Source organism: Hemiscyllium ocellatum, chromosome 37 (genome assembly GCF_020745735.1).
Source record: "Hemiscyllium ocellatum isolate sHemOce1 chromosome 37, sHemOce1.pat.X.cur, whole genome shotgun sequence".
NCBI lineage: Eukaryota > Metazoa > Chordata > Chondrichthyes > Orectolobiformes > Hemiscylliidae > Hemiscyllium > Hemiscyllium ocellatum.
The window spans coordinates 8,256,879-8,269,986 of NC_083437.1; the positions used below are offsets into that span (position 1 = coordinate 8,256,879).

Sequence of the window (13,108 nt, forward strand, 5' to 3'; positions counted from 1 at the left end):
CTCCATCAGGGTAGGTTAATTGGAAACCTCCATGGATTTGAGAATTCTGCATGTTCTGTATTCCGATCCACAAGATTTAAACTGTCCAAGCAAAGAATAATATCTCTCTCAAGTTGCTTTTCCCCAGTAGGTTCCAGACTTCCAAACCTGCTTCACTTCACCCGATCTCTGCCTTGGGATTAGATTAGATTACTTACAGTGTGGAAACCGGCCCTTCGGCCCATCAAGTCCACACTGACCCTCCGAAGAGCAACCCACCCAGACCCATTCCCCTACATTTATCCCTTCACCTAACACACTACGGGCAATTTAGCATGGCCAATTCACCTAACCGGCACATTTTTGGACTGTGGGAGGAAACCGGAGCACCCGGAGGAAACCCACTTAGACATGGGGAGAATGTGCAAACTCCACACAGACAGTTGTCTGAGGCGGGAATTGAACTCGAATCTCTGGCGCTGTGAGGCAGCAGTGCTAACCACTGTGCCACCTCCAGCCCTACGACCCTCTGTAATATCAGCACTGCTCCGATTCTGACCCCAGTGAACATCACTGATTTTTATCACTCACCATTTCACTTTCATGTGATGAGCTACAAATGTCTGGAATTTCTTCTCTAAATCTCTCTGCCTTGTCTTCCTCCTTTAGGGCACGTTTTGACTGAGCATCTGCCATGATATTTCTTTATGAGGCTCGGTGTCAAACTTTATTTTATACTACTGCTTAGGAACCACCTTAGGATACCTCACTACATTGAAGGTGCTATTTAAACGCAGATTGCTATTATAACTTCCTTATGGTAAACACTACAACAACACAGAAAGTTTATGAACTGGTTTGAGTTTCCCAGTCTCTGTTGCTCTTATCAATGAACTTTTTTTTCAAATTTGCTCATGGGATGGAGGCAGCACTGGCTGAGTTAGCATTTGTATCAGCCATCGCTAATTGCCCGTTTTAAAATGCTGCATGGTGTACAAACTGGTAAAGGGGAAGTTCCAGAACTTGGACCAGCAACAGTGAAGGAACGGTGGCATAGTCTCAAGTCAGGGTGGTGTGTGGCTCAAGTCTCTGTATCTATTGTCCTTTGTGGTGGGAGTGGTGGACGGTTTGGAAGGTGCTGTGGGAGGAATTTTGGTGAGTTACTGCAGTGTGTGTTGCAAATGGTACATGCCTGGTGTATCAGTGGTATAGGGAGTGAATGCTGAGGATGTTAGGTAAGGGGCTACTTTGTCCAGGCTAATGCCATCACAAGAACATCACTGAATGTCCAACATACAAGGAGTTTGAAGATTGTTGACCATTGGGATCATTTTCTGTTCAACCTCCCAGAAGGCAGACAATCACTCACCTGCCTTCGATGAGAGCCAGTGGGTTGTGTCAGAAGGTGAGAACTGAATACAGACCACCTCATTGTGAATGCGACTGGCTGCTTTCTCTGGGTCTGCAGTGCCAGTGCTGCTGAGGGCATCGTGGAGGAGGAGGTGGGGAGGACCACACATGGAGCTGTCAACAGCGTCTGCATCCTCCAAGTGCCCCTTTAGTCCCAGCAGCTTTCTGTCACTGGAACACATTAGTGTCACTATACCTGTGTTAATGATCAGAAACCCTGAATTCTCACTCCTGTCTGACCTCCCACTGTGCAGCCATCTCCCTGGGTTCACTGACAACATGGGATCTTCTTTGGCTCTGGGTAAAGGTGACCTGTTGGTGATGAGTTGCCCAGTTACCCAATGTACAGGCAAAACTCCACTTGCCCCTGGGAGAGGTACATGAAGGTGGGGGGGGGGGGGGGGGCATACCCACCAACTGGCCTGTCACACTTATGACTAACTTCATTCATTCCACCCACCCTTACCTCCCCCCCACCTCCAATCCTCCCTCTGAGGGCTTGGTAGAATACCCCACAGTGTCTCAGATTACACTGTGTTATTCCGTGGGATTGAAAATTACATCAAGCAAACTTCGAATCAAAATAAATAACATAAGTTCAAGTAACGGTTTGGCTCACAAACCATCTGGTTGAATTTGAGCCCAAATATAACATCCATTAAATAGACTAACAAAAGTTAATTATTTAATTAAATGATTTTTCTGAAATAATGGGAGTGATCCTTCTTCACCATCACACCTTATAGAGGTTTATAAAATCATGATGAGTATAGACAGGGTTAATGGTAGGTGTCTTCTAATGGTGACTGTCTTTTCCCTCAGATGGGAGATTTCAAGACTAGGGACACATTTTTAAGGTGAGAGGAGAGAGGTTTTAAAAAGACATAAGGGGCTTTTTTTTTTACAGAGAGGGTGGTTTGTGTGTGGAATGGATGTTCTGAGGAGGTAGCAACATTTAAAAGTAACAATATTTATCAGACACTTAGATAAGTACATGAACAGGAAAGAGATATGGGCCAGTTTAGTTTGGGATTATGGTCAGCAGGGATTGGTTGGACCGATGCTCTGTGCTCGATGACACTGTCCTTGTGCAGAAAAATTAATGGTGTATCCTGTTCTCTCCTCATCATTTTCATTTGAGGGAATACACTCGTGAATTCTTTTGGGTTTTGGATATATTAATTCTTTTCACACCTTCTAGTATCTGTGTAATGTAACATGCTTTTTCTTCAACCAGAGAGTTGTAGATCTGACTGTTCAAATATAAATCATCAAAACTGTAGTGCAGTCTCTGTTTTAAGTCATCACATCTTGTAATAGAGTCATAGAGATGTACAGCACGGAAACAAACCCTTTGGTCCAACTCATCCATGCCGACCAGATATTGTAACCCAATCTCGTCCCAATCACCCGGCCCATATCCCTCCAAACCCTTCCTATTCATTTACCCATTCAGATGCCTTTTAAATGTTGCAATTGTACCAGCCTCCATCACTTCCTCTGGCAGGTCATTCCATACACGTACCATCCTCTGCATAAAAAAGTTGCCTCTTAGGTCTCTTTTATATCTTTCCCCTCTCACCCTAAACCTATGCCCTCTAGTTCTGGACTCTCCCACCCCAGGGAAAAGACTTTGTCTATTTACCCTATCCATGCCCCTCATGATTTTATAAACCTCTATAAGGTCATCCCTCAGCCTCCGACACTCCAGGGAAAACAGCCCTATCCTTTTCAACCTCTCCCTGTAGCACAAATCCTCCAACCCTGGCCACATCCTTGTAAATCTTGTCTGAACCTTTTCAAGTTTCACAACATCTTTCCGATAGGAAGGAGACCAGAATTGCACACAATATTCCAACAGTGGCTTAACCAACGTCCTGTACAACCGCAACGTGACCTCCCAACTCCTGTACTCAATATTCTGATCAATAAAGGAAAGCAAACCAAACGCCTTCTTCACTATTTATTCTCAAATAACAGTAAATACAAAAATCCCTGTTTGTGATGGGGATACAAAAGCCAAATAGCACCAGTGATGAACAGCACGCGGGCATTTATGTCCCACATACAATATGCAAAAATTCAGAAAGGATCAATGATGATTTGATTTTTTTTTGGATATGATGATAAACTGATTGGTTATTTCAGAGACATGAAGGTGGGTTTTCCTAGTGACCAGCAAACATTTATCCCTCAACCAGTGTCACCAAAACAGATCATCCAGTCCTTTCCTTTACTGCTACATGTGGGAGCTTGTTGTAAGATCCCTCCATTGCTACACTGTACTCTTCATTGGAAAGGGCTTTGGGAAAGCCTCAGTTTGTGAACGGCGTTAAAGCAAAGATTCTGCTTTTCTTTCTCTCTGTCTCTCACCCTCGCCTTCTGTCAGCCTCCTCCTTTTTCTTGCTCTGACCAATGCAGTAGAAATGATACAGCCATTAGCATTGGCAGCCATTGATAGTCAGCAGGTAATGTAAGCCACTAATAGTGACCTGCTTACATGAGGGCAATTTCTCTCGAACACACTAAGGTGTTCAGACAATAAGGTGATGATATAAAGCAAGGCGTTGAGAAACAGGAGGTTCATTGATCCCTGAGCTGAGGTACATCAGAAACCAATGGAAATCCATCCGGAAATCACGCATGGCTTTAAGTTCCAAGCTCCTTAATCAAGAAAACCTGCCCCACCACCCCCCCACCCCCGACTTCCTGAGTCAGGGGTCACATTCCCAATGTGCTGTCTCTGTATATCCCATGGCAGTGCAGTGACTGCTTCCACTCTGATCTCCCAGTCCAATCCCATTTATTCTCAATAGTGTTCCAGCACATTAGCTGGCCCTGAGATACTATAACCAGGATTTATTTGCAACCCAAAGGACTTGTTGGAGTGAACCATCATGTCTCTTTTTCACCATCTCAGAATGAAACAATTCAGCCCATCTTGCCGCCATCTTGAAAGAGAATGCAATTTGTCCCACTTGGCTACCCTTACCCCACAAAGAGCTCTGTACCTTAACCCTATGGAACGTTGGAGCATCTGCCTTCTCGACATCACTTTCCAGACCATTGTAATTTGTTTTTCTTAAAAACAAACTCTCCTCAACTCACTTTTGATTCATTTTTTTTAATCATGTTCAGGTTTTGTCCTCTGGTTGCCGGCCCCTCTGACACATTTAATTCCTCGCTCAAGTGATTGTTGATGAAAGTAATTATTTTCTTAAAAAAACGCAGGGAGGGAGTACGACAAAGATGGCAACCTGAGGTCATGGTGGAAGAACTCCTCAGTGGAGGCCTTCAAACAACAGACTGAGTGCATGATAGAGCAGTATAATAACTTCACCGTCAACAGCGAGCAAGTGAATGGCAAGCAGACACTGGGGGAGAATATTGCTGACAATGGAGGTCTGAAAGCAGCCTACCATGTAAGTACCTGTTTCTGGTTGAGGTTCCTGGTGAATGTCAAAGGCATCTGTTAAACACGTCACATGATCGATTCAAAGAGCTTCTCAGACTCCACCTCTGGCTCCATTCCTCAAACACAGGCTCAACTACAGGGGTTGGGAGAGAGTCAGACGCCACCCCCCCCCCAATGTCAGTCCCTTGGTCTGATCTTCCCCAATTAACAGCAAGAGGGTGGGTCCATCCTCCAACCAAAGGTAGGGACTGAGGTTGGATGCTCCTGAAGCTGTTTGGCCAATCAGAGATCTCCCTGCTTACCAGAGACGGTGACTGCAGTGGAAGGTAAGGAAGATGCTTCAACATGGAGGAGGCAATTGGCTGACTTTTTCATATTGAAAGAGAAGGCTTACAGAGTCCTGGGTTGGTGGGTTTGGGACTGAAGTGCACCTCTGCACTGAACTCTGCAGCCCCAGGCTGCTAGAAAGGCCTGTTGTGCAGCTGAGATCTCTAGCCTGTACTCCCAGTGGAATATCCCTCTCCAATTGGTCTTCAGTGGTCCTTAACCAGTGTGCTCAGCTAAATGCCACTTTCCAGTGAGTTGCCTGCATCCCCCTTCTTGGGAAATGGCCGAGGGGCAGGATGGGGTTGGAAGGAAAGGGTGGGGGGGGGGGGGGGGATGTGGGAGAAGAGTCTAGCTCTCTGTTTCACTTGTGGGACATCCTGGCTGAGCCTTGCAGACGGCTCCTGTTCCTCTTAAACCGAGAATAACTAACAGCAGGTGGGAAGGTATCATTGAATCACTCTCACATGATGTTGTCAGGGAATTGTCCCCAAATGTTTCAGGCCTTAGATTGATCCCTCAGGCCCCCCTCTGTTTCAGTCTACCCTGTAATAGAAGTAAACAGTACAGAAGAGGCTTTTCGGCCTTCAAAGGCAGCGAGCTACTACACACAAACATTGTATTTCTTGGGTGCATGAGTGTCTGGTCTAATGTTAAGCTAATGAGAGGCGTGCTTTAAGTAACATACCATGCTTCAAGTGATCTATGTTAAGATGGAATATGAGATGTTATACCCTTAGGTCACGTGCAGAGATTCAGTTCTGCTGCTGCAACTGTACAAAGCAGGACAGAACACTGCTGAACCCGAACCTGCCTGAGACCACTTCCCAGTACTGTAATGAGCTGCTGTCCTTCAGTCCCTGAGTCAGGGGTTGTAGTTGTCGTAACTTGAGCAACTACCTCGGCTGAGTGCAGCACTGAGAGAGTCCCACACTGCATTAGTTCAGATATGCCATTAAACTGAGGCCGTGTCCTTCCTCCTTAAGTTTACAATACTGTTCAATAGCTCTAATGGGTGCTATGCAAATGCAAGTTTGTCCTTTATTCCCAGTAAATGATTCAAAACAACTTGACTTTGTTAGTAAACCAGAGATGATGCCAAAGGGATTGTTTGCATTAATCTATTGACGTTAATAAACAAATCTGCTCCTCAGGCCTATGAGAACTGGGTGAAGAAGAACGGTGAAGAACTGATCCTGCCCACGCTGGGCCTCAGCAACAGGCAGCTCTTCTTCCTTGGATTTGCTCAGGTGAGGCGAAATGGTATTTAGCCGCACAGAGGCCTCACACATTGCTGTGGCACTTTGTTAGTGGATGTCAGGATTTCTGATCCAATCCCGATCTCACCCGACCATTCCCCTAGGAATTCTGGTTATACGAATGATTGTGCTCTTGATGTCCTTCTGGGTCTGAGGCAGTCAGTACCTGAAATTTCCCACTTTTACCACAGGAATGGTATTGACCAATAACTTGGAAATCTGCCGGTCAAGGGGCAAGTCAAACCCACCAGCTGGCCTCTCCATTACCCATGTCCAGATGATTACAAGGGTTCAAAGGAGATGCCAAGCAATGTACCCATCCTGTGGCCCACTGACAGCCTTGAAGAGCCAGTGAATTGGGGGCATCATCCCACCGCCATCACTCCTTTACACGCATGTTAAGGCTGAGATTGTACAGTGAGCCCAACTCCTTCAGCTGCCCAGTCAGACTTCCTTCTTGGAGTCCCCAGGCCCATTGGCTCCCTTTCTCTGACACTGCCAATAGCATTCGTACCCCAACATGACCCTCCCTCTGGATTCTTGCCCAATACATCAGGGTAAAAGGTAAGGCTGAAGCATTCACGGCAATCTTCAGCCAGAAGTGCCGAGTGGATAATCCACCTCAGACTCCCCGGCAGACACCAGTCTTCAGCCAATTCTAGTCACTCCATGTGATGTCAAGAAAGAGTTGGAGGCTCTAGATGCTGCAAATGCTTTTGGCTCTGACACCAATCCGGCAATAGTTCCAAACACTTGCCCTCCCAAATTGACCCCACCCGCCCCAGCCAAGCTTTTCCAGTACAGTTATGACACTGGCATCTGCCCAACAATGTGGAAAACTGCCCGGGTATGACCTTACATATGACTTCTAACTAGCCTTCTAAGGACGGCACGGTGGCTCAGTGGTTAGCACTGTTGCCTCACAGCACCAGAGTCCCAGGTTTGATTCCAGCTTCGGGCAACTGTCTGTGTGGAGTTTGCACATTCTCCCTGTGTCTGCGTAGGTTTCCTCAGGGTGCTCCCACAGTCCAAAGATGTGCAAGTCAGGTGAATTGGCCGTGCTAAATTGCCCATAGTGTTAGGTGCATTAGTCAGAGGGGAATGGGTCTGGGTGCGTTACTCTTTGGAGAGGCGGTGTGGGCTGGTTGGGCCGAAGGGCCTGTTTCCACACAGTAGGGAATCTAATCTGGCCTCTGAAATGGCCCAGCAAACCAATAAGTTCAAGGGCCTCTGTGGATTTTTTTTTAATATGTTTCATGGGATGTGGGCATCGTTGGCCAGGACGGTATTTGATACTCATCCCTTATCACCTTGAGGGCATTTCCCAGTAGACCACGTCACTGTGCGTCTGGAGTCACGTGTAGGACAGACTGATTTCCCAGCCTAAAGAACATTAGTGAGCCAGATGGGCTCTTACAATCGACAGTGGTCACCACTGGGTTTGCTTTTTAACGCCAGATTTTTATTGAAGTCAAGTTTCACATTTGCCATGGTGGAATTTGAGCTCATGTCTCTCGAACATCAGCCTGGGCTTCTGGATTACCCACCCTGTCACAATGCCTCTACACCAGTGTCTACAAACACTCGTTTTGCTCATGTCCCACATAAAAATTCTTTAATGTTTTCCTCATCAGTTTAATTCAACTAGCACCCAAAGTGAACTCAGTATCTCCCCAAGCGCCGCACAGCTGATGAAGTATTTTAGAAATGCAATCGGTGTTATGAAGTGAGTAGTATGGTTAGTTTCTGCCCCATTCAGGTCTGGTGCTCGGTGCGGACCCCGGAAAGTGCCCATGAGGGGCTTGTCACGGATCCCCACAGCCCCTCGATGTACAGGGTGATTGGAACTGTGGCCAACTCGGTGGAATTTGCCAAACACTTCAACTGCCCCCTGGGGAGCCCGATGAACCCTGAGAGAAAGTGTAAGGTGTGGTGATTGTGGAGAATGGAACGCCTGAAATTCCTGCAGCAACAAAGCGGGGAGAGACATTGAGAGGGGATGGGCGAGTCCTCAATCAGGACGTTACCCCGCCTTCCAGCGGAGGGAGATTTATTTTATTGAAAAGCCTGCAAATTGCACAGTGTGAATCTTTTACTCGATTTCCCAAACAGTGGATGCTACTGGAACCTGTGAGACCCCGCAAGTGACCAAATATCCAGGAGATATTGGACAGTGTTGTTCAGAGAGAGAAGGACAATCATCACCAGAAAAAAAACCCACAATTGCTAATTTGCTGCAGGACATCACACACTTTAAATAACTATTTCTATTCAGTAAAATGAAGACTTAACATTGTAAAAGAATGTGACTGAGGGATTCCCTTGGGGGTTTGCGATGGATCTCTGTGTCTCTGAGGGGATCCCTGATTGCACTGGCAAATGGATCTCTTCTGCCAAAGTTGGAACATTGCCAGAATATACCCAGTGTTGGTTTTTGATGTTGCTTATCATTTGTAGTCTTATGTGGAATGTACCTGCCTCAGACTAAGTACACTGAAATGTAATTTAATCTGAGAGAGAAATTCTGAATGTTATCTGCCTCATTCGCCCATTCTCAGTGTTTCCTTCCCATTACTTTGACACAGTCGTTCTCTTGTGCACTTTGCCCCTTCACCTGGCCGGAGATCGGGGGAGACAGACAAGTGCTCAAACCCTTCACTAACTGGCGAATCTGCCTTGCCCCCTCATATACTGACACTAAAGTGAACTCCTGCAGGAGGCTGAGGATATCCTGGAGGAAGATTGTTGCTTGCTTTTATTTAAGCCCTTGCTTTTCAATTAGCTCCATTGACATGTTGGTGGATTCATTTGCAAGCTGGGGTGTTCCTGGCCTATCTCTGATCATCTTACCAGAGCCATGCCCTGAGTACTCAAGGTCAGCTTCTTCCCACCGTGATGTTAATGAGTTACATTGGGAATGTGGTAGTAGTGTAATCTAACAGAGATCACCGCACCTTCAGGAGGGACCTGGCCCACTGTTAGGGACAGATAGACAATGCCCGCATGCTTAAAACCTACTTTAATGTGAACCGTGAGTGCTCTTTGAGGGAGTATAATGGGTGAACAGAAAGATCCCAGATACCTGTCTCGCTCCACGCTTAGATAAACTGATACTGAAATGAGTGGTTTACCCATGAAGAAAAGTTGGACCAACTGGAATTTGTTTCTGCTGGAGTTCAAAAGAGTGAGGAGTGACTTGATTGAAGTGTATAAGATCCTGAACGTTTGTGACAGGGTGTTTCCTGATGAAGGTCAGTCCAGAACTATGGGGCACTGATATCACATTCAGAGACAGTGTTGTAGATCAGAGATGAGAGTTTTTTTTCTTTTAGAGGGTTGAAAGACTTTGGAACTGTTCTGCCTCAGAGGGTGGTGGAGGGGGGTGATGTTGAATGTTTTTTAAGGTGAACATAGATAGAATCTTGTTAGGGAATTGAGGATTTGAGGATAGATGGAGAAGTAGAAGTTGAAGCACACGGAGATCAGCTGTGAATGGCAGAACAGGCTTGCAGGGCTGAATGGCCTATTCCTCTGAAGATGATTCATGTGAAGATGATTATGGTCAAAGTGGAAACGAGGTGGTGAGTATCAAATGGTCTAAGTCTAGTTATGAAGGTGACTGCTCCTTATAGCTGCAGTGAACAGTGAAGTATGTTTCAGACAGAATAGGACTTGTGTCCAGTAGTGCTGTTCACTGCAACAGGACAGGAAGAATTAACTCACCAACACCTACAAATAAATCCATGCAGGTGATGGTGTTCCTGTGCACTTTCTGCTGTTGTCCTTCTGGGTGGTAGAGGTCATGTTGGACGGTGTGGTTGAAGGGGTTTGGTGAGTTGAAGGGGATTAGTGAGTTGAGTTGAAGGGGGTTGATGAGATTCGATCATTTGAAGAATGTGTGTGATATGGGCAGCTCATGGTAGATTGGTTTCCATGGTGCACATCTGTCTGGGTGGCAACAGGTGAATTGAATTTTTTTTATTCATTCATGGGATGAGGGCATCCCTGGCTAGGCAGCATTAGTTATCCATCCTTAATTGCCCAGAGGGTAGTTGGGAGTCAACCACATCGCTGTGGGTCTGGAGTCACATGTTGACCAGACCAGGTAAGGATGGCAGTTTCCTTCCCTGAAGAACGCTAGTGAACCAGATGGGTTTTCCCACAATTGACAATGGATTCATGGTTGTCATTACACTCTTACTTCCAGATTTCTTTCTCTTGAATTTGAGTTCCACCATCTGCAGTGGCAGGGTTTGAACCCATGTCCCCATAACACTACCTGGATCTCTGAATTAACAGTTCAGCAACAATACCACTAGGCCTTCATTACCCAGTTGGTAAGACCCAATGTTAGGCTGGTGCTGCCTCTGTTTCAGTGCATTTACATTCTGCTTTAATAAGTTACCGCACATTGCAACTTTAAATCAACTCATTTTAATTCACATCCACCTTTTGATGTAACTTGAGTTCTAAAGCTAAAGGCTTATATTTGATGCACAATACTATGCTTCTCTTTGAATTCATTCATGGGAATGAGAGCATTGCTGGCTCAGTGATCACTAATTGCCCAGAGAGCAGTAAAGCACCAACTACCATTGCTGTGGGTCAGGAGTCAAATGGAGGCCTGACCGGGTAAGGACGGCAGTTTCCATCCCTAAGGGACATTACAGAACCAGATGGGTTTTTTTCAGACAATCAGCAATTGTTTCATGGTCATCATTAAACTCTTAACTCCAGCATTTTGTGAATTCAAATTCCACCTTCTGCCATGGCAGGATTTGAGCCCAGGTCCCCAGCACATTACCTGGGTCTCTGGATTAATAGTCTCGCGATAATATCACTAGGACATTATTTCCCCAATTCTGAATAACCACTTTCAAAGAAAAACAAATTTAAATGCACCCCCTCCCCCTCCCAAATCCTTTTTCAGTCTGAGAGAAGCAGTAGCACTATCAGCTACAAAAGGATATCAGCTTTCTGATGCTCCACCATGCTCCATCCTTACAATTACATCCCATCTGATTTACTTCATCTTCCCAATGCTCAGGCTGCAGAAGCCTTGCTGAGAGTGGGCAAGAGGAAATGTATCATCTTGGGGTCAAGGAACACCCATGATGTGGAAGAGATTTGAAGATGTTGTGAAAATGTAATAATGTCAAAAGGATGTATGTGAATTTAACTAAATACCACTGGCCTTTACCACACCATTGTAATAGATATAAAATATATGCATATGGTTGGTATCTGGGCTGAATATTATACTTACTATTTGACTCATTTTTTCATGATCCATCCTACTGTTTTGCCTCATGTTACTGTTTTTGCAAACCGTAATTTCACTTGCTAGCAGGAGGGTGTGAATGTCCTAGTGACACTGTCACTAGAATCACTCCTTGCTTCCCTTCATTTGCTAATTCTGTGGATCTAGGCATCTCTACCATTAGCACAGCGCAATGGAGTGCTTAAACCTGAGCAGCAACATCACAGAAAAGGAACAGTCATCTTTTGTTTTTGATTGTCCACTTGGTGAAGCCTTTAGAAAACATTGACACATTCTCCTCCGCTGGAATGGTAGCTATGTGGACTTGTCTCTGTGACAGGAGCTGGTCTCCCACTTCGACATCCACTGTGAAACTGTTGCAAAATCCTCCACCCTCAGGCTATGATTCTCTGCAAAGAATAACCAGCAAATAAAAGTGAGATACCTTGGCTTCTGGAAATCTGAAATCAAAGCACAGAATGTTTTAGGGGCTCAGCAGGTCTGGCAGTAAATGTGGGTCCAATATAATTCATCAGAACTGTGATGAATAACCTTCATAAAGGTTTCAAATTTGATCTGACTTTCTTGAGATAATTTGCAATGCAGAACACCAGAGTAAAATACCAATGGTTACAGATCTGTCTGGAGTGCGCTCTTGAACATAACAGGTCTATCGAAAAGAGGTAAAAGCCCCTCTATGTACACATCAAAAACACAATGTGGACTTCAGAAGTCAGTGCTTTTAAGAGATCTGTTTTGTTTTAAGACTTTACAAATTCATTCTGTCCCCTTTGACATATCCATCCATGGACAATGTCTTTATGATGTTTACAGAGTGTACTGTTAACTGGTGTAAGAAAAAAGTCCTGTGTAAATGCTTTTGTTGATACAATTTTTCAGTGATCCTCTTAATTCCTAATGAGTAGCTGTCAAACCAGTCATCATGTTTGATTACTCGCTCATTGTGAAGTACAGGAGTCATCGTTGGGTTGGTGCAGGGTTAAGCTCTTCGAGTAAAAAGTGAGGTCTGCAGATGCTGGAGATCAGAGCTGAAAATGTGTTGCTGGTGTAAGCACAGCAGGTCAGGCAGCATCCAAGAAACAGGAAATTCGACGTTTTGGGCCAGAGCCCTTCATCAGAGCCCTTCATCAGGGTTAAGCTCAATTGGCTGCTAACTCACATCAACAATGGCCATCTGAGTGAAAGACTGTATGGGGGAGTGGGAACATTCAAACTGCAGTCCAGCATGAAGTCAGGATGAGAGAAATTAACAAGGAAGGTATTGTTCATGGAATTCACAGCAGACAATCAGGCCATTCGGCCCAACTAGTCCATGCTGGTGTTTGTTCTTCATATGAGCTTCCCTACTTCATCCAATATATCCTTCTATCATTTCACCCTCATGTTTTCTAGCAACTTTGATATTCTGTGTGTTCTCTAGCGATTTAATTAATTTCATTT

At 45.2% G+C, this 13,108-nt stretch overlaps 1 protein-coding gene across 4 annotated transcripts in view; it reads left to right on the forward strand.

The window, feature by feature from the left end:
* Positions 1-11,664, forward strand: part of LOC132833735 (endothelin-converting enzyme 1-like) — a 317,482-nt gene extending 305,818 nt beyond the window's left edge. For all 4 annotated transcript variants that reach the window (XM_060852254.1, XM_060852255.1, XM_060852257.1 and 1 more), the window contains 3 exons: positions 4,621-4,811; positions 6,283-6,378; positions 8,147-11,664. In XM_060852254.1, coding sequence (XP_060708237.1) covers positions 4,621-4,811; positions 6,283-6,378; positions 8,147-8,323 — 464 coding nt within the window. In that variant the 3' untranslated portion in view covers positions 8,324-11,664. The remainder of the gene's footprint in view (positions 1-4,620; positions 4,812-6,282; positions 6,379-8,146) is intronic.
* The last annotated feature ends 1,444 nt before the right edge of the window (positions 11,665-13,108 follow it).